The sequence below is a fragment of the Nanorana parkeri genome, unplaced genomic scaffold, assembly GCF_000935625.1.
Source record: "Nanorana parkeri isolate BGI_ZX_2015 unplaced genomic scaffold, ASM93562v1 scaffold55, whole genome shotgun sequence".
Lineage (NCBI taxonomy): Eukaryota > Metazoa > Chordata > Amphibia > Anura > Dicroglossidae > Nanorana > Nanorana parkeri.
This window is the reverse complement of record NW_017306323.1, coordinates 943,109-964,655: the sequence shown is the minus strand read 5'-3', so window position 1 is coordinate 964,655 and position 21,547 is coordinate 943,109. Positions and strand designations below refer to the sequence as shown.

General features: G+C 38.6%; 1 protein-coding gene across 3 annotated transcripts in view; it reads left to right on the top strand.

The window, feature by feature from the left end:
* The window catches only part of MYO5A (myosin VA), a 148,964-nt gene that overhangs the window by 96,027 nt on the left and 31,390 nt on the right, over positions 1-21,547 (top strand). For 2 of the 3 annotated variants that reach the window (XM_018576070.1, XM_018576067.1), the window contains exons 14-29: positions 255-338; positions 2,217-2,372; positions 5,735-5,832; positions 9,204-9,290; positions 9,383-9,491; positions 11,795-12,006; positions 12,205-12,361; positions 12,702-12,941; positions 13,068-13,316; positions 14,223-14,316; positions 14,497-14,642; positions 14,724-14,837; positions 16,324-16,467; positions 17,454-17,507; positions 17,794-18,021; positions 20,493-20,593. In XM_018576070.1, the coding sequence (XP_018431572.1) occupies positions 255-338; positions 2,217-2,372; positions 5,735-5,832; positions 9,204-9,290; positions 9,383-9,491; positions 11,795-12,006; positions 12,205-12,361; positions 12,702-12,941; positions 13,068-13,316; positions 14,223-14,316; positions 14,497-14,642; positions 14,724-14,837; positions 16,324-16,467; positions 17,454-17,507; positions 17,794-18,021; positions 20,493-20,593 (2,273 nt within the window). Of the gene's footprint in view, positions 1-254; positions 339-2,216; positions 2,373-5,734; positions 5,833-9,203; positions 9,291-9,382; positions 9,492-11,794; positions 12,007-12,204; positions 12,362-12,701; positions 12,942-13,067; positions 13,317-14,222; positions 14,317-14,496; positions 14,643-14,723; positions 14,838-16,323; positions 16,468-17,453; positions 17,508-17,793; positions 18,022-19,106; positions 19,116-20,492; positions 20,594-21,547 lie in introns of all 3 variants that reach the window. The other variant, XM_018576069.1, reaches the window with a different exon arrangement.

Here is a 21,547-nt window from a genome sequence, read left to right as displayed (position 1 = left end):
ACCAGACACTTATCATACTTTGTCTGACCAATGGGAGCCATGCTATGCCTCTACCCTTCCCAACCCCTGACAGCTATGGCATGCAGAGATAACAGACAGCTTACTTGCAACTCCTAATGTTTTTTTTTTTTGCATGAATGTTTTGGACTTCAAAAATACCATTATATGGGGCTGCATTTTGTGGCCAGATAATAAGTAGTGTTTAGCAGAGTTATACTTTATTGTGTAATTTGTTAACTATGAATCTCCATCAGGTTGAATATCAGTGTGAAGGCTTTCTTGAAAAGAACAAAGATACAGTGTTTGAAGAGCAAGTTAAAGTATTGAAAGCTAGTAAGGTTGGTAAAGCATAATTATATTGAACCTATATAGACATGTCATTGTTCCAGAAATATCGATTTTCATATTCTGAATCTTCTGTTTAGATGTATCTTTATCATGACATCACTCATTAAACGTGATACATTCACACAGTCTCTCTTTATAGCATGCTAATTCATCACTGAGAAGTATATATCTTTTACATCATCTCAACCAACCAACTGTATGTTCCTGTACATATTATTCTGTGTGAATATCAGTCTGAGGCCTTGAAAGCTACCATCATGTGATGTGATGCTTCTCCTCAGAGGTAGAGTAGGCCCTCTTGTGGGCCACATAATCTCTTGTGAGGCCTTTATAAAATGTGTTTCCTTAACTAACTTATTTAGGTAATAGCAGATGTGTACAAAACTTTCAAGCAATCAAGTCATGATTCTATTAGGATAATTACCAATTAGTAGTATGCACCTATTATACAAAATATGTATCAGTTAGCACTTTGATATGTGCGTTTTCTGAGTAGTATGAGGAAACTTGCAGTTTCTAAGATGCCAGTTAGAGAACAAATTGCATGTACCTTGGTTCAAAACAAAGACTTCACTCCAGGACTGTTAAATGTGCCAAGGGGCACACTTGAAAATATTGACATTTCTAACATAGGTGAACATAATCTGAAAAGTGTGTATGCAAGTAAGAGCTCCCCGTGGAGATAAACAGACATTTATAAGGTTGTTGCTGAACTCCAGCAAAGAACAGCTTCCACAATTTCCACAGAATCGAATTGGCACCTCTGGAGTAAAAAAAAAACGAAAAACATTCTGCCGAACGTATAGCTGGGCTAATGCCATTTGCACAGCACTAGCACCTCTAGATGGCCACCTAGGAGTGCTAGTGCTGTGTGAACAGTGTCTGTCTAGCTATATGCATTGTGTAACATTTATAAATGAACCCCTGTGTCTTTTACTGTCTCGCGAATGTGAATGAACCCAAAAGTATCTGCAACCTTTTTGTAAACATTCATTAATTATTTGTTTGTACATTTCGCTAATATTTTATGTTTGAACCATCAGCTGATTACATTGTATTTTCTTCTTTTTTTTTTTAATTTTTATTCCATGTGTTTGATACACATTCATCAGAAGGTAATCTTTCATGAAGCATCCTGGGTTATTTAGTGACACTACTATTGCTTTAAACTGCTTTACGTTTTTTTGCGTGGGAGAAGGGTGGCTGCTTGCAGTGGTTTATTAACAGACAGTGGTCCAGTTTCTAGGGGCATGTGCACCACACTCTTTAGTTTAGAGATTGAAAAAGCTACATGAGTCCTTTCAGTTCCACTTTCCAGCTGAGTGTCTATGCTAGGTTTAGTATCTGGGACACAAAGAGTAGACAGGATTCCCATCAGGATCCCTTGCATGTGTATATTAAGAGTAATCAAATACTTATTCTGCTTGTTATATACAGGAGAACATAGAGAGCACCATTTTAAAGGACTGAGATCATGAAAAATATTGGATACAGATAACAGTATGGGGTTAATACATCACATGATAGTGTTTAGTATAGGAATGGAGTGAAATGTTGGCCTATGACCTGATTATTTACAGTAGTATTCTAACCTTTTTATTTTATAAGTGAGACAAACTAAACCAAGGTGATTTGTTATTCTTTCTTTGCTTTTACTCGAACTGCATGTGAGTATGCTTCTTCTGGAGTCTATTTAAGTTATTCATAACCTTATTTAAACATTGCAATTATCTTTGTTATGCACTTTTTTTTACTGATCTTTTTGGGGCAAAAGTAGACAGGTAATCACTAATATGTTACTAAATTAATGTAACAGTGTTTCAGTACATCTGTTTGGGGATAGTCATTTTTAGTTTTGTATTTTTTAGTTTAAATTGCTGACTGAACTGTTCCAAGATGATGGGCGGGCCACAAGCCCTGCATCAGTAACGCCCGCAGGACGCACTCTGTTATCTCGAACAGGCCTGCGCAAACCAAAGCCTGACCAAACAAGCAAGGAGCATAAGAAAACGGTTGGCCATCAGGTAAACTTAAAAGATAATTTTTGCAAGCGGCTTTTCTGCTAAAGTTTCTTTCTGTGAACTGTGTAAGGGTATATTAACAAAGAAGGCACACGTAAGGTTTTTTATTGAGGCAGCACTCCTAAAGAAGGAGACAGTTAGTCATTGCAATACTGTGTACTCATGTATATTTATTGCATTGCATTTATTGTATGCTTGCTACCTGGCCTGAGCGGAGTGTTCTATTAATGGATAAAATTGAAGTTTAGTACTCTGGGGGTTAACACCAACAACTATCAGTTGTTTCCGCTCACCTGCCCCTTCCTAACTCTTTCTCAGTTCATAGAGTTCTTACTATTATTGTTCCACAATGCAGTGCTCTCTGTGAGTGGAGGAGGAACAGATGAATGACAGGATCTGCACTGCCCATTCACAGAGTGCGTTGCATTGAGGACAGTAACAGTATGAGCTCTAGGAATGGAGCGGGGGGCAGAACGAGAGAGTGGTGCAACTCTACCGATCTCACTGAATTCAACTGATAATCACTGGTGCTAACCCAAAGAGCACCGGAAGATACAGTAGATGCTCTGGGGGGTATCCGGTGGCATGACAGCAGCCTGGAGGAGGTGGGATACATATAATTGCAAGAAAGCTAATGTGATTGGTGCTGTATCCTGAAAAAATAAATTCCCTAGGCTCAGGTTAGGGGGCGAGCAAAAAATAACTTTAGCTCTAAATCTGTGTCTTTTACCCTATCACATTTCTTAATACATCACATTTGTAGTGATGTCATGGTGCATACTATATTATGTAATATAATTGCATATTAAATAACAGACCGTGGAGCCAGCCAATGTTGGTGACTTAATCACTTTTGTTTTTAGCAGCAGCATAATGCCTCTACTAATATTTAAATCTGTAATATTTTTTAAAATTGTATTTCCACCTTTTGTAGTCAATTCTAAGAAAACCCCTCTATATGTTTGTTATATTTTCCCTTTCACACAACATTATGAAAAATAATAATTTCTTACTTTTAACATGTTTTGTGTGATCACGCAAAATCGCTGCATCCAAGCTTTTTCTGAGGACCTTTCAGTGGTCTGTCCTTATAGAAAGACTGAAATTTGAGGATTATGTTTCTGTCATTAACTCTATTAACATACAATGCACAATCCTTTAACCTTTTGTTAGCACAGGCAGTGTTCAAATCTACTTTACAAATCATGATTAAATGAGCCAGCGCAGTACAGACAGGGTTAAATGTCTCCTAACACTACAAAGAAGGAGCAAGTTGAAAGTTTAACCTTTAGGTCTCGTTCACACCTAGGCGTATTGCATATGCGCATCTGTCGCGCGACCATCGCGCGTTTCCGAAGGCTACTTGGCTGTATCCCAATGGAAACGCGCAACAAAACGGCCCAAAGTAGTACATGTACCTTTTCAGGCGTGGGCCGTTTTGTAGCGCGTTAGGGACAGGCGGAAATATGCCAAGGTGGGAACGAGACCATTGAATACAATGGGATTTATATTTTTGAGCGTTCGTCAAGCGTAGAACGCGCTACAAAACGTTCAGGTGTGGACGAGATCTTAAGAAGCCAAGTAGTGTATTTCCACTTTTGCAGTCAAATTTGTGAAACCCCCACTATCTTTCTGTACCTATGCACACAGAATACCAAAAAATAATTTACAAAAATGTTTTCTTACTTTTTTAGATGTTTTGTTGCAGCAGGTAACATGGCGTTTTCCAGGTTTTTCTGAGCTCCTTCACAGTGCCGTCCCCATAGAAAGACTTAGGACTGAATTTTCATGATTGTGTTTCTCTCGTTAAACGTTATTATCATACATTGGAGAAGCTTCCCACCCCTCGCAACAATCAATATTACAAAATACATTTTAACCCTTAAAAATCCAAGAAACCCTAACCCCAGTTAAAAAAAAATTTAAACTTCAAGAAGCATTTTTCAATATTTGTTTAGCTTATGCTATGTAAATGGAAATATGTAACACATATAAAATAGGTGTTATCCCAATTTGGCTTTCAAAGTGGAAATACACTTTAAGCATTCAACACTTCTGGAAGTGTCAGGTGTCTGTGTCCTCCTGCTGTAGGCTGTAGTTCAATCTTCTAACCCCTAACTTACTGAAACTTACCTTAATGAGGGATCAATGATGGAGAGACACATGTCTGGTTCAGACAGTAAGGTGAGTTTTAGCCTTTTTTGTCATTGGCATCTGAATCGTGCTTCTAATGTTGAATGTATGAGTGCCAGCTCCTGAAGTTTTTGTTTGGTAGCCTAATTTCATGTTTGCTCAGCTGTAGTTGATATACTCAGTTATGAGTTATGGGGTTCTGCATTTTTTATTTATTTTTCCATTTTTAGCTTATGCTATGTGAATGGGAATATGTAACAAATATAAAATAGGTGTTATCCCAATTTGGCTGCGGAAATGGAAATACACTTTAAGCAGTCCAGTCCAGCCTCTCCCTGCAGCATTAGATAATTGCTATAGTGATCCGTCACTAGCTAATTGCAGACAGCAGTAGATTACTATAAGACATGATTGCTGCTTGGGGAGGCTGAAGCAGGTCTTCACTGACCAGGTCCATACCTCCATATGAAGAATAAAAAATAAGAATATTAATACATTTAATAAATAAATGAAAGAAAACTGCATTTATCCTGGGGTCACACCAAATACACTGAAAGTTCTAGGTGACATTTGCATTTACTGTGTAGGAAAGTCGAATGTCATTCAGAATTTGAACACATTTTAGCGCACCCATTATAAATTATAAATGACTTTAATGCAGCACACTGCAACACACCGTATGCTACTGTAACAGTGAGTTGAGGTGTCATTCAAAGCAAATGGGATTACAATGCACACATAGCAGTGCACAGGTTACCATGCGTTGCGTTGCACACAGACATATTTTACCACGTTAAAGCAACACAGTTTTCTGAAAACTAAACTATTGTGTGGCCCTCTGGAGATGGCTGCACTTGAGGCCCCTTATATTCACTAAGTTCACCACCACTGGTCTACACAGGTGCAGGAAATGTTTTTGAAGAAATCAGATTTGATGCTTCATTACTTGGAGAGTTAAACTGGAAATATGAGAACTCTGGGCAACTGCTTAACTTTTCTCTAGGCTTCCTTGCTCCCTCATCCACCTCATGGAAATACAGACATCAGTGTCATCCCTTCCTGGAAACAAGTAGGTAAATCTGTAGGCTTCAGTGACTGCTTTTTATTAAGATCCACCCAATACCTTTGGTCTCGGCCATTGATTTCCTTCTTAGTTTGACATTATTAGTATGTATGTTACAGTATACGATTTGCTATTCATTCTTTTGTGAATCTGTGTTGTCATATTTCAGTTTAGGAATTCTCTGCACCTGCTGATGGAGACACTGAATGCCACAACCCCACATTATGTGCGCTGCATCAAGCCAAATGACTTCAAGTATCCATTTACGTATGTAGATCATATGGGTGTCTGAAACTAACCATTTTTGCAGAACAATGTGACAGTTATTGCATTTATTTATTAACTTTTATTAATCTTCCTGGCGGTAATCCCGAGTGTGGCTCGGGGGTTAATTTTCAGTACCAAAAGCTGTAACCCTGAGCCACACTCGGATTACACTGTACCGTTACTTACCTTGTCCATACGAGCCCCGCTGTGTCCTCCGGGAGATGCCGGCATCCGTCTTCTGGGTTCCGTACCTTGCTAGCGCCCGCATCGCCGGGAGGCGGAACCGGCGGGAAATTCAAAAGTAAAAAATAGAAGAAAAAAAAAATACTAAGATAATCAGACCGCCAGGGAGGTTAATACAGTTTATCTTTTAAAACATACAACATAAACACCACTTACAGGTCCATGGCCCACATCCTCCCTGCCTACCAATCAGGACAGTTATTATTTTAATGAATTGCCTGATTGTTTACCGCAGAAGTATTCGGAGAGTAAAATGTACTCTTCCCAATAGTGCAGGTGTCACATGCCGCCACATAGACCGTAAGCTGAGAAACAGTTTCTCATTGGATTACTGCACAGATGTTGAAGAAATATACAAAGCACGCCAAGATTTAAGTAGGAATAAACATGATTTTGTATTTAGACAGTATTTATCCCTATCTTGATGTTTAGCTTCAAGAAAGATTTACAGGGTTATTCACAAAAGGATGAAGGGTTTGGAGAAAGCAGGAGAAGTGAGCAATCTAGGCCAAAATAGCTGATTTGGAAAAATTCTCCAACTCCGCTCACTTTCCAGTTCAGCAATGTTGTCCTAGATTGTTCACTTCTCCTGCCTTCTCCAAACTCTTCACCCTTTTGTGAATAACCCTGTTAGTATATATAGGTTGGCCCTTTTCCTTTGTCATAATTGTTAACTATAAGCTAAGCGTAACCCACACTTCCCATAGAGGGATGCACGCATAATGGAAAATAGGCATATACATAAATATCCAACATATGTGCATCTGAATTAAAAGGCTGTTTATGAGCCCTGGGATCTCTACTGTCCAATGTTGCCCTTTTTTCTTCACAAATCAGTATTGTTGGCAATATATTGAAAGAAAGCATCAGCAGTTTGTCCTCCTTATTAATTTGTTCCCAGTAAAGGTAAGGCTATAGCAGCTGATTGATGGTTGTCGGTGACTAATAAATATAGTTTATGGCTGTCAGTCTGGTGAGACTATTACACTTCATGGTTTCCAATCTGTTTGCTGAATTTAGATAAACGTATGTCAGGTCTGAATACTGATAACAAAACTCCCCCAAGCACTCAGTCCAAGTAGGCAGAACATGAGACCTGACTACAGTATAAACTGTATGCAATTCAAACTGTGCAGCCATGACAATCAATCTATAACTAGCAGAGAAAAGATGCACATGAGTTAAATGATTCACGGAAAAAAAAAAATATCCGGCACTAATTTCAGCTAGCCTGAAGAGTAACTAAAAACTGTGCACCATTAAATACACGGTTAGAATTTCGAACAAACAACAACTATTTCAGAACGTTCGTTTGACTTTCTCATAGTTGATGGTATAAAATTGATGATCGAATTTCTACCGCAGTGATGAAAAAATTTGAAGGCGCATGTTGGAAAACTTTTCTCAATCAAACTAAATTCTGTGGTTTTCGTTCAGGGAACTCCATTCATTCCAAAATTGAATGTTTAATGAAAATCAAAGAAGATCTCAAACGACAATCGCCAAGTCTCTGATGGCATTATCGAACATTCCAATGGGATTTTTTGTACTAATGTTCGTTCGAAAATCTACCTGTGTATACCCTACGTTAGTACAGTTGTCCTTTAATTAATGCCACTATCCCCCTGAGTGCAGTCTGCCTTGTAAAGTACTTGCCTTCATTTTCCTTCCAGTGATATCTGCTTTGTTACCCTGTCCAAGATCTCGTAGACTTTCCACTGAATATATTTAATCTGCGCATGTGCTGAAAGAAGAGGACCAGACATGGATGTTTTCAGTGGAAAGGCCCCGTGGCACATTAATTATTGTATTTAAATAATTAAATACAATACATTGTACTGTATTTAAATTTTAATTTCTTACTATAGAAGTTTAGTCTGAAATCCAAAGCCCAGGCAGCAGGATGCAGAGAAGAACCTCCTCTGAAGAGAAGTGATTCAGCACTGCAGTCGTGACAAGGCAGGGGCATGTCAGACTGCTCTGTTCATTCACACAGAGAGTAGCAGTCCTGCTCTGCTGCCTGTGCCTTGGATTTTTAGCTGGGACTGAAAAGCAATTGAGCTACCCTCCAGTGCCATCACGCAGAGGTGCTGCAGGGTGCATTGTGGTAGGGCAGCCTAATAATTTAAATGGGCTGCCTACCGCAGCTAAATCACACTGCAAAAAGTGCAAGCACCTCTTATTTTATTTTTTTAATCACATTGCACCATATAGCTTGGTAATAGGTTACCATGTGCAGTGATACAACACACGTGATGACTAGGTGCGTTTGGGTGCCTTTAAGAAATAGTGGCACCACAGCGCATCTTGCATTGCTACATGTGGGATTGCAGCTCATAGATGTCAAGGGAGCCTAAGGCATTTAACTTTGCATTTTGCTCACTATTTGCTTACCTTTAGTTTTTTCAAACTTCATTTGGCCTTAAACAACAGAGAATGTTTTTGCATATATATTCGAAACCATACAGCCCTGCCAAGGGACTGCTGCAATGTGTGGCCCCCACTAGAGTTGATAACATTAGGACCAGGCTTACTGTTGAGGTAACCCCATCCTCCTTAAAGGGACAACAGCACAGGCTCTCCCAAGGTAGCTGAACACCTCTAGTGGGTGTCTGCTCTACTGCAAACACTACACACCAGAAAATAGCAGCTTTCCAGTGTATAGCTTTCCAGTGTATAACTTAATTAAGGTAGGCAGAATAAATCTAAACTGTCTACAGGGCCTTATAGCTTTTGTTTGATGCATTTGGATATGTTAGAGGTCTCACTGCTGCACCAAGGCACCACATAAATGTTTGGTCCTATTCTAACTTTTATGAACGCCCACACTGGGTCATCCATAGCTATGAATACACGGAGAGCAGGCTTACATGAATGAAGCTGCGCTGCAAAGTGTCTGTGTCATATAGCATCTTCGCAGATCCCTCAAGATATTATATGACTGCACATATTAACTGATTTGAACACTAATGCATTCTACAAGATATGACCTACTTTCTACTGTTTTTGCCTTGGTGAATTCAGGGAAAACATAAAAAACAGATAATGTCATTTGTGTGCTTCAGGCATTTGTTCTTCTGGTGTGGGTGTATGGGATGCTATGATTGTTCTGGTTCTGTTTTTATAAGGTTTGACTCTAAACGGGCAGTTCAGCAGCTGCGGGCTTGCGGTGTATTAGAAACCATACGGATTAGTGCTACTGGATTCCCCTCCAGGTAGGCTGCTGAATTTTTGTTAGCTTCATGTTTTTGATTAGTTTATGGAGTCGCATTTAGGAAGTAACACAGCCTCTTCCCTACCATCCTAGGTGGACGTACCAAGAATTTTTCAGCCGATACAGGGTTCTGATGAAACAGAAAGACATCCTTAGTGACCGAAGACAAACCTGCAAGAATGTTCTGGAGAATCTCATTTTGGTTTGTTTTTATTCAATTTTTTAATCCTATTACTGTAAAGTATAGTTTTTATTGCTTTGAAGGGCAATATATAAAATGTGTTTGTATTTTTCTTTAAAAATAATTACATTATTTTTGCATGCAACTGGAGCAAGTACCCATTTTTATAATCGGCTTCCTGTCCTCTGCACAGCTGCAATCAGGCTGGGAGAGGGAGGGGAAGTACTAGAGCTGCATGCACATGTGCTGAGAGGGGGAGAGAGCAGAGTTGATGCCTTAACAGTGTTTTGCTGCTCTTTTTTTTTCTCCACATTTAGCAGGCTGGGATGAGAGACCTGACACCACTGTATTCGATTACTCATAGAAAGTGGTGTCATCCTCTTGTCTGTTATTTTCCTGAGATTTATGAATGATAAAATGGCTAAACAGAATTACAAACCCATTGTCAGATAAGACCCGTGTACATGTGTATTTCTTCAGCTGTACGTCTGGGTCTTGGCTTTAAAACATTTGGGGACAAATTAAATTAAATTCTGGAGTAATTAGATTATCACTGCATTATACTTGTCCTCATGGGGCCTGTTGGTGTCACTGGAACACAGAATTCACCCACATTTTTTTCCTTTCTTTACTTTTGGATGTGCTGGCTTACTGCTCAACTCAGCTATAATATTCCCATCAGGCTGATATGTCCATTAATGCTATACTTACCCCATGTCTGTGGGTGGACTGTGCTTGCTTTTAAGGGGCATTTGCCTACCATGCTAGTACTAATAAGATATGCAGGACTGGTGGTTCTGAGTTGAGATACTTCAAAATTCAAAAATCTGTAAGAGCAGAACCTGCAGTCAGTGACGGATGCAGAGCATTATATAGCTACCTGTTCAGTGTTGAGAACTGCAATCAAAGTATCTGGCAAAGGTAAGTATTCCAGCAACAACTTGCTTTGTGGCACTGAGGTGACCTTTTTACCAAATGCTGAGAGATGCAAAGGAAGCTGATGCTGTAAAATGTACAAAGACGTGTCACAAGAAGACAAGTCCTTTATGAACTTAGTCTGCATGAAAGCTAACCATGCAGACTAAATGATTGGTGGGCGTGGGGAGAGGTTCCCCACGCCCACCAATCATTTAGTCTGCATGGTTAGCTTTTTATGGTATTCTTACTTTAGCCCACAGAAATCTGTCCTTACCATCATAGGTCTACTTCATTGCACTTTCCATCCAGGCCAAAGGTTCCCAGTCCTTCTTTGGCTATACCCCTACAAACAAAGATCAGCGCTACATGCTGCAGTGTCATAAGTCATTTTGGGTAAATGTTCTGATGAAAGCTGAACATCAGTCAAACAGCTAAATGCATATATGGGAGCTATTTTATGCCAAAGAATTTGTAGTTCTGTCTTTTCAGTTCTGAAATTCACACAGCCCTGCCTCATCACACCACCCAGCCCACTCTTGGTTGCAGCCACCTTGTGACTAGACGGTGAAAGAAGAAGTACTGTAGCAGGTGGATGAGCTCATCTCTCTGTCACATTGATTTCTCCTCGAAATGAAGCACAACTGAGCGGCTCCTTTTGGTGCTTCTCCCTCCTCAAGTCTCAGCTCTGCTGTAGAGGGACTGCAAGTGGCTGATACGACAATGCCTGCATTCTGGTCCAGTGCGTGCCCCCTCCCCCTGAACGCAGGGGGGAGTTTAGCATATGATACAGTGCGTTCCAGCAGCAAACGGTGCTGGAGTGCACTATAATTGGTGTGAACAAGCCCTTAAAGAATACAGAGCTGCATTAATATCGTGTATTTTATATCTGCCTTCAGATTTAAATAACAATTACCTTTTCTGTACAGAGTGAAAATAGTTAGCAAATGATTGGGTCATTGTAATTACAGAATTATATCTCAGCATCACGCAGAGCGTTAGATTGATAATTAATTGCGGATTTGGGCTAGAAAATGCGATCAATTACAGTTAACCACCCACTATTTTCTGTACGATGAATGTAGCCAAAATAAACTGAGATAATATATATGCAACAATGTATTATTTTATAAAAATTCTTAATATATGGAGCATTTTAATGTAAGGATACCAAAATATATTTTAAAGTGCTGTGTACACATGATTTATTGACTTCATTTAAACATAGGGTTGAAAAAATCTGTTCATTCATTATTTGATTTTAATATTTTAATTATGTAACATTTGTGTGTGTGTATTTCTGTATAGCATATAGACCCAGTTGCATTCTCTTGCTATGTTTCCTTTCAACCAGTTGCTTGCCAGATACATGATATCAATGGTACATTTTCTGCCTTCTCTAAAATTAGGACCAAGACAAATACCAGTTTGGTAAGACAAAGATTTTTTTCCGTGCTGGACAAGTGGCCTATCTGGAGAAAATAAGAGCAGACAAGTTAAGGATGGCCTGCATTCGAATCCAGAAAACAATTCGTGGCTGGCTATTGAGGAAGAAATATTTGAGAATGAGAAAGGCAGCTATAAACATTCAAAGATATGTCAGAGGCTACCAGGCAAGATGGTGAGGACATAGATTGTTATTGCTGGTTTAATTACTAATGATAATGTCATTTTTACATTACTTTTCACCTCTTGTATTTGAAAATGTAACAGATTTTTGCAAGTGTACACAAAAAAGTATATGTCCACATTTCATGCATCATTCTTTGATTATCAAGCAGTTTATATCCGATCATTAATACTAATCTACTTTATAAAGCCTTGCCCAGTTCCTACGCAGAACCAGAGCAGCAATTATCATACAGAAGTTCCAGAGGATGTATGTGGTCCGGAAAAGATATCATCATATACAGTCAGTTACACTTTCTCTTCAGACTTACCTCCGGGGTTACGCAGCCAGGAAAAGGTTCCAAGAGGTAAGTAGAGCCATCAAGACATTGATTAAGCTATTCAAGTCATAAAGAAATTGTATTTTTTTTGATTTAGCTACACTATGTGATGTTTGAGATCAGGCAATAGATCACAATGGCCAACAAATACTAGTTATGCAATATAGAAATCACTATAAAGATTCTGACTCTGAAGTATTTATTCAGAAACGCCACACAAAGTAAAGTAATAGACAAAATACCACCAACATAATATAAAACTCAAAAATTTGTACAAAGCTCACAGCTTAAAGAATCAGAACATAATGACTCTTACTGTATGTGTCACGTATATGTTTCTTTATCAATATGTTTCTTCAACTTTTAGCTGCTCAGGATACACAAGGCTACCATCATTCAGAAGCATGTCCGTGGCTGGCTAGCTCGGGTGTCTTACAAGAGGAGCATGCAAGCCATTGTCTACCTTCAATGCTGCTACCGCAGGATGATGGCCAGGAGGGAGCTGAAGAAACTGAAAATCGAGGCACGCTCTGTCGAACACTACAAAAAACTCAACTTTGGCATGGAGAACAAAATCATGCAACTGCAGCGTAAAGTTGATGAGCAGGTACATGTACTGAGTTAATTGTTTGGGTTTGAGCATCGTCTGACCTTTCTCCCCTGCTTATCAATTCAGTCCAGTTTTGCTAGAGATGTTCTTCTGCATATATGTAATAATTCATATTGTGTGCAGACCAAGGAGAACAAATCCTTGCTGGAGAGACTGACCCACCTAGAGATCACCTCCAACACGGAGAAAGATAAGTTGCGTCATGATGTGGACCGCCTTAAACAGTTTGAAGAAGAGGCAAAAAATTCTTCTAACCGGTTGATTACTCTGCAAGATGAACTTGCCCGGCTTAGGAAGGAGTTGCAGCAGACACAGACTGAAAAAAAGACAATTGAAGAAAATGCAAATAAATACAGGACGGAAACTGAGAAGGTAGGTTTCAGTCATAATCTATGGATATCATCTATGACGTGTCTGGCGACTAATCACAGTCTCCTTCTACTGTTGCCTTGTTTTGAAAAGGAAGACTCTTTTTAGCTTATTGGGTAAAATCACAGACATTCCTTCAGACACGTGGGGCTGATTTATAAATCTTCTGCCCAGCCTATAGCTGGGGGAATGCCGTTTGTGCGGCAAAACAGAGAAACAAAATGGTTCCCAGAGGTATGATTTGTGCTGCTGCATGGACTGATTTGAATCTTCCAGCTTCTGCCAAATGTAAGAATTTAGGCTTCTCAAGCTTTCAGCGCTCTTTGGTCTTTTGTAGTCCTACACAGGTCTGGAGTTTAACACCTATTGTTTACATAGTTTGATCCTTTGTAAATGCACATCACATAACAGTGAGAAGCCCTTTAGCTAGTAGACACTATGATCCTTTTATTACTATGTTTTTTTCTTTTAATAAAAGATCATTTGTTTTTGCACCCACTTGACGTCACATTGGCAGATCCATTGACCGCGAGCAGAAAAAAGTTGCAGTAATAACTGTTTATTAAAGCCCACCCCTTACATAAACTCATACAATGGAAAAACTGTTAATTTCAAAAATATACTTTTTTTTTTTTTTAATGTTCCAAGGAAATGTGGTTAATAATTATAACCCCATATTCAATGCTACATCTACAGGTCACTTAGGATTGTAGTTCAGCAGCAGTCCTTACCTTTGAAGCTTGATGGTCCAGTGTAGACCTCTTTGTTGTCTAGTAGCCTACATTGGTACACTGTTCCCATTTGTCCGCGAATATTTTGACAGCTAAACCCAATAGACTGTTACCAGCATTGGAAGAACCAGGGTGTTTTATAGTTGTAGCATAAAGCATGCCCTCTTTTGTTTTACAGCTGGTTTCTGAGCTGAAAGAGCAGAATGCACTATTGAAAACAGAGAAGGACAGGCTGAACATCCTAATCCAAGAGCAGGCTAAGAAGATGACAGGTATGTACTAAGAGCATGCTAGCAGCGCTTAGAATTCTTAACTGCAATTGAAGAAATATATAAATAAATTTCATAACGTGTAGAAGGAAAATGGATTTTATCTGTAATCCCTAAATGTACTTTTTTATGGAATGATTTGGCATGATTTGCGATCAATCTTGTTCTTTTTCTGCACGGTAGAGGATATGGAGAAAAAACTATTGCAAGAAACAAAGGAACTGGAGCTTGAGCTGAATGATGAAAGGTCGAGGTATCAGAATCTGCTTACCGAGTTCAGTCGTTTGGAGGAGCGATATGATGACTTAAGGGAGGAAATGAGCATCATGGTGGGTTCAAGTAAAATTGGGAAACAAAAAGGTATCTTGGGAGTATCTTTGTGTACCAGGCTAATGTAACCAATGTTTCAGACCATTCCAAAACCAGGACGTAAGAGGACTGACTCCACCCACAGCAGCAACGAATCAGAGTATACCTTCAGTTCAGAAGTTACAGAATCAGAAGACCTACCTTTCCGGATTGAGGTAAGACTGAAGTCCAACAAATAAGGTGAACCTAAAGTTTTTTCCCCCTAATGTAACATTTTTAAGTATTTTTCATTTTTTCGTGTTAAATATCAGCTGTGTTTGGACACACTTCTTCACCAAGTCACACTGGAGCCTTTTTAATCCCTTGGGATTTACTTTTGAAAAAAAATCTGCTGGAGTTTTTATTGCAGGGACCAAAGAGCCACTGCTGTCTCAGTGTGCTTCAAGCAGATTTTTTAGTGAGATGTTTTTCAATTATTTATCATTTTTATGGCGGATCCATGAAATGGCAATTACTGCCCGCGGAAAGGCCAAATTCTTCTTCTTTTGAAATGGCGTGTTACGGCAACGCCACAGGATTTTTTAACAACCTACACACGCAGAACTTCATTTTCAATATCAAGTGACATTATCATATAATCTGTTATGTCCAAGGATCAATGGAAATTATAGAGTGGGTCTGTTTTGCCATTAGTGTTAGTCATCCAGTTTTTACTTATGCATGATAACCCTTAGGGTTTCAGCATTATTTATTTACACAAACATGAATGAACACATTGTAGCGTTTACAGTGTTTGTTATTTGTGATTATTTTTAACAATTGCTGTGCTGCTTTGTAGGGTCTTGGAATAGTGGTTGTCCTAGGGTTCACTATCCCTGCTACTATGATCAATTTTTAGATGTTTAACAGCAAAAATATGTTAAAAGGAACTTTACCCTTATCTTTAAAATTACAACAAAGGCACCTTTATAAATGTTTAATGACAATCTACAGACATAATTACATATATAATTGCCAGCTTTTTATTCTTTGCATACCTTTATTTTTCTTTTCCTTCTTATTCTTCTTACAATGGCCATTTTTACAAAAGCAGATGAAGCTATCTCCCTTTACTTCCTGGAACTCTGACACATGTGACTATGCACATCATCATTTCGGGGAAAAATGTATTTCCCTGAGATCTCATGAGATTTTGCAGTTTACAGATGAGGTTTCTCAGCAATGCAGAATGTAAGATGATTTTATATGCAGAGCTGAACGCTGGTGTGATTTTTAGTGAAAGGAGGTAAAGGTCCACTTTTAAGGGTGTTGTGCCGCTGAGCTTACCATTAATTATTTATTACGGGTATTTATATAGCGCTGACAATTTATGCAGCGCTTAACACAGTACACATTCACATCAGTCCCTGCCCTTCAAGGCACTTACAATCTAAGGTCCCTATCTCACCTGCATGCTTATAGGACCAATTTAGACAGAAGCCAATTAACTTACCCAGAGCAAACACAGGGAGATCATGCAAACTCCTTGCAGATATTGACCTGGCCGGGCCAGGAACCAGAAACCCCCAGTGCTGCAATGCCCGGCGAGGTCTAGTACACCACTGTGCTGCCCATTATGAAGATAATGACATTATGCTTGATTATTATCTTGACTAACTGAATGTGTCCTGTGTCCATTGTGTCATTTCTGGATATTTTTAGGAACCAGTTGATAAGAAGGCTCCTCTGGATATGTCCCTATTCCTCAAGCTGCAGAAACGCGTGAAAGAACTGGAACATGAAAAACAAATTTTACAAGATGACTTGGACAAAAAGGAAGAACAGCTCCACAAAGCCAAAAATCAGGTATGATCTCCCAAATTGCTGGAGCATTACTAATTTATGGATAGCTCAGTACCCCCCAGAGAAATTCTTAGACTTTCTGTGTTTAAACAAAATGAGCTGGAGTTTATTATAGTGATTTTTTTTTTTGTTTTTTGTTTCTTAAAGGGTAACAAAACCCAAGTACAAAAATTAAATATATTTCAGATTACCAGTCCTTAGTTTAGTTTTATTTTTTCCAAACTAAGAACATTTTAAACAAGTACAGAAAATACCTGTTGATCTTGGCAGAAATGCACTTGCAGTAAGCTGACCGGAAAGCATATAAAACTACGCTATTTATTTTGTGTAACCTCTAAACTTATCACTGTTTTGTTTTTGTGCCTTGGGACTTGTTGGCTTGTTTTGTACAGCAGAAAAAAGATATAAAAACAAACAATACTTATACTTATAAAATACTTATAAAATACTTATAACACCGATGTAATGAAGTTAAACAAAGGCATACATGTCTGCGTTTCAGCCTGGATGACAACCATAGCTGGCGCCATAGATACAGTGTAGGAGTGAACGTAGCCACCCGGGGCAGGAAATGTGCAGGATTATCTAGATAAAATCAAGGGAAACAAGCCTAAAAAGAACACAGAGACAGCCACCTCATCGAAGGACTGTTGAGCTGTAATATATGCCATTGTTTTTGGGTTTAGATGCACTGTAAAAAAATTCCATATTGTTGAATCTTTAAGACCTGAACTTCAAAAAATAAAACAAAAGCTAATGCACTTTTGACATAAAAAATGACATAACTGTGTAGCAAGATACCTTCTTCATTTGTATATGCTTCAGTCTAACAGTGCAGCCATAGATGAGCTTCTACTCTAGCCATGTAAAGTCACCTGAATAAGATGACATTTCCCAAGTGTGCTGCAGAATGAGTTTTCATAAATGTTTTGTCAAACCTAATAAATTCAGATTCATATTTTGAATCTTCACATGTGTGTTTTTTTCAGGAGGAGGCAAGGCCACCAATTCGAGGGACAGAACTAGAATACGAATCTCTCAAGGTAATCTAAAAATAATTAATTAAAGCAATGCATCCGTCTTAAACTGTGGGTGAGTTAATTTGACCTACTATCAATCATAGAATGGATTAGCAAGTGAACCCTTCTACTTTTTTGTTATCAAAGCAAAGCAAGTTTTTTTGTTGTTTTTTTTACCTTGACCAGCATTTAGTCATATTGGTTCACCAGAAAGCAGTTTAGCACACATAAATCACTTCAGTTCTTTGTGCTTTTGTCTTTATTTCTATATTAAGACATTTAGATGTTGACATTCTAATGTCTCTTTTAGCGTCAAGAACTGGAATCTGAAAACAAGAAGCTGAAAAATGAGTTAAATGAGCTCAGGAGAGCTGTCACAGAGAAGGCCTCCCCAGATTCTGCAGGACGCGGGGGTCCAGTCTATAGGGTGCTGTTGGAACAGATGACTTCAGTCAGCGAGGAGCTGGAAGTCAGAAAAGAAGAAGTACTTATTCTGAGATCGCAGCTAGTGAGCCAAATGGAAGCCATTCCACACAAGGTGACACACTAACTTTCTAAGTTAAGCATAGTTCAGTTTAGGCTGATGAATGTCAGGAAGCATTCATGAACAAATCATTTTCTGTTAGTTGGCCAGCTTTATATGGCCAATATGGTGACTGTATTTCTGGCTAGATTTAAACATAACAGTGGAAAATCCCAAGCAACTGACAACATATCTGTAGACAATCAGATCTTCTAGATTGATGCAGTTTCTAAAAGATCACTTCATCATTTGAGTCATTTCATCACAGAATGATCAGATTAGGGCACTCACTGTCCCCTTCAGCAACAGACCCAAGTATTCCTTTAAAACACAAGTCAGTAAATCATTATCAGCAATATTATATTTGAGACTGGGAAACTGAAAAAGTACAAGTAAAGATTTTCTATGGTTTCCAAAACCTGCTTATCCTTATAAACAGCAATAATATTAAAGTGTAAACCCAAGAGTTTTTTTCAGCTTTGGAAAGAGTAGGAAAGGGTTAAAACTTCTGTCAGATTTTTCCTTTGGAAAGATGTCCTCTTTCACTACAGAGGGAAAGCCTCTCTAAAATAAGTGTCCCCATTAGATGATTTCCTTTCTATTCATGTTTGACAGCAACTCAACATTTTGGATTTTCCTTCACTTTCAGTCCCAGTAACATTGGTCACAAGGATGAATAAAGTAGGGACAGAAACAGCAACACATGTCAAACAGGGATGCCTATACTTCTCTATTCCAAAACCTTAAAAATGGACAAGATACACTTTAGGAATTTGAACTTTACTATGCACAGTTTTATAGTTTTTAGTACTATCTTATGGGCAGGGCTGGCTGTTTGGCAGCTGTTCTCTTAGGATGCACTTGCTTTTTTTTAGGTATTACCCCTTAACCACTGAGAAATATATAGTCACAAAGGTAAAAACAATCCATATAATATGGGACAACAAAGTACACAGCTGCTACTGTTCACATTTCCTTACAAAGTTTTTCAGAGGAAGAGTAGTACAATGTTAGTACATTATACAATGTTCTTCCGGAAAAGGCATGACTGATTTTACTTTTTTTTTTTTCTTTTGCTCAACAATTTTGTGGTAATAAAGGATGATAAGGTAACAATCAATCCTGTTGCTAGCTTAGCTTTATGCATGCAGTGCAATAACCTATTGTGCTTTTATTGAACCGCAAACCCAAGCTACATTAACAAGTTATTATCATTTGCTGCATACCCTGCAATTGATTTTAGGCTAAGCATCCATAGAATAATGTCCTTGATTCATTTGTGTGCTGCTGACTCCTGTGCTTTTTGTGCTTCTGTAATACATTTGGGGTGTGAAACTTAAGGACATGACTGACAAACTGGTTATTTTCTACTTAAATTTGATGTAATAATCCCTCTCCTTTTAGTTGGTTATGCTGACAAATGTGCATTACATATGTTTAATAATTCTAGATTCTCACTTCCCCTATTTATAATAAATATATTGGTGCACCTCATCGTTTTTCCTGTTAGATCTGTGGCCCCACAAGGTCGTCTTTGATCGGATAGAGCCCAGCCATGGAAAGGCTTTGTATCTATTACCAATGTATTGGCTTTCTTATGGATCTTTATTGCACAAAATACTGGGACATAGGTCGCTATAGGAATGTGCGGGAGGTAGGAAGGGGGCAGGCAAGTTTTAGCATCTCAAGAAGTGCCCGAGTTTTGCCTGTCAAAAGGGCCCAGCTTTCAGCTGTTACATGAAGATTTTGGAGGTATATGACATGCCTTCTCTGGAACTAGTTATCAGGCTTTCCAGAGACTACGGGAATTATTTTTATCTAGATTGTAGTGTTGTTATTGATTTTTGCAACGAAGTTACAGACATGTTCATAAGTTATCACCAAATTAATGGTAGAACTTAATATTTAAATAATCAAGGGTTAATAGAATTGAAAGGAAGTTGAAATAAATATCTAAACATTTAAGTGGGATGCAGGTAAGCCATCTGTATCTGAATATTTGATTTGGCGATAGTGAATCACACAAAGATAAGAATTTTGGAACTACTTCTGTTTTAATGCCTTATTTATTGTACTTGTGTTCTGCTTTGGTATGTTGTTACTCCTTTAATTTTTTATATACATAACAGGAAACCCATATGGAATAGTAAAATAATACTTTACCCTTATAAGGGTATTATTATGTAAACAGATGCTCAAGCTAGCCATACACTGTTCGAATTTGGAGTCCTGCTGATTGGGCTTCAAATCATGCAGTGTGTGGCCCCTTCCGTGCCTCTCCGTTCAAAAAAAGTCTATTTTTTTGATCAGTCAAAGGAACTGGTCTGAAAAGTCTCAGATCAGCTGTAGCCATTGTGAGCCTAAGTAAGATGGTGATCTAGGTTTTTGGTCTGAGTCCGCTAATCATAGATAAAGCCCCTAAATAAATAAAATCTATTCTAGATCTTGTTTCAATATACAAATATTGACATTTTGCTTTGATTTAGAACACAATGACTGACACATTGCCCATCTCTGAGGATGTTCAGAAGATGAAAGACCGAAGGGAAATTGCACAGGCTTATACAGGAATGAAAGAAACCAACAGGTATGTTATACTGGTATTAACCTCTGTAAATTACAGTAGGAGCCTGCATGGAACTGCACGTGGGTCAGTACAACCTGCTCATTTGTTCCGAAGATTCGGTTTTCAGAATTTATGTTTGCAGTCTTCTTTTACAGCTGTCAAAAGAGAGCTTCCGCATTAATAGAAAGTTCTAGGATCTGTCATATTAGAAAGATAATTTCCCATAAGCAATTTCGCATGTTAAGTAGAAACCAAACCCAAATTCCGAATTGCTTTATGAGAACTAGCCATTTACCTGAATTATTTTCTTTATCCTGCTTGATGTCAGCTCCTCATTGCAGGTTAATCACGGCTTTCAAACCCACTGCAGGACTCTATATGTAGTTTATGTACGGGTCCTGGCTCAGTCCGGGGACTAATGTTAGTTTCGCACTAGACATTGTGTGACATTGTCTTATTATAATACCATTATATGTCCTTTTAAAGTATGCCTGTCATGAGAGAAACATGGTGGCACCATCACTGAACTCTGTCAGCAAATGTTAGATATTTGGCTTTGATGCTGGCCCTTTCAGTACTTTAAATCATTGACCTGGAACAAGTATGCGGATAAGAAGTTTTGATGTTTTTGATCTGCATCCTTCTTCCAGGTCAGAGACTCGGAAAGTATGGAAGCCAGAGGGTCAGCATAACTACCAGACAAGTAGCATTTTTACAGGTCAGCAGCGGCAGCTACTGTATTTCTGTCATAACTGGTTGACCTGAAGCCCATCAGCAAACAAAACTCCCAACCCTCTCTGACTTCCTATTCAGTTTTTTTCTGTTATTATTTTAAATACTTTTTAAAGTTTTGTTTTACTCACCTAAGTCCGCCATCTGGTTCCTGGGATTCTGGTTGTGGGTGCACTGGCAGTTCATCAGTGCAAACATGCCTGTGCTGTCTGGTCCCCTATAACTACCATCATTGCTGCAGAA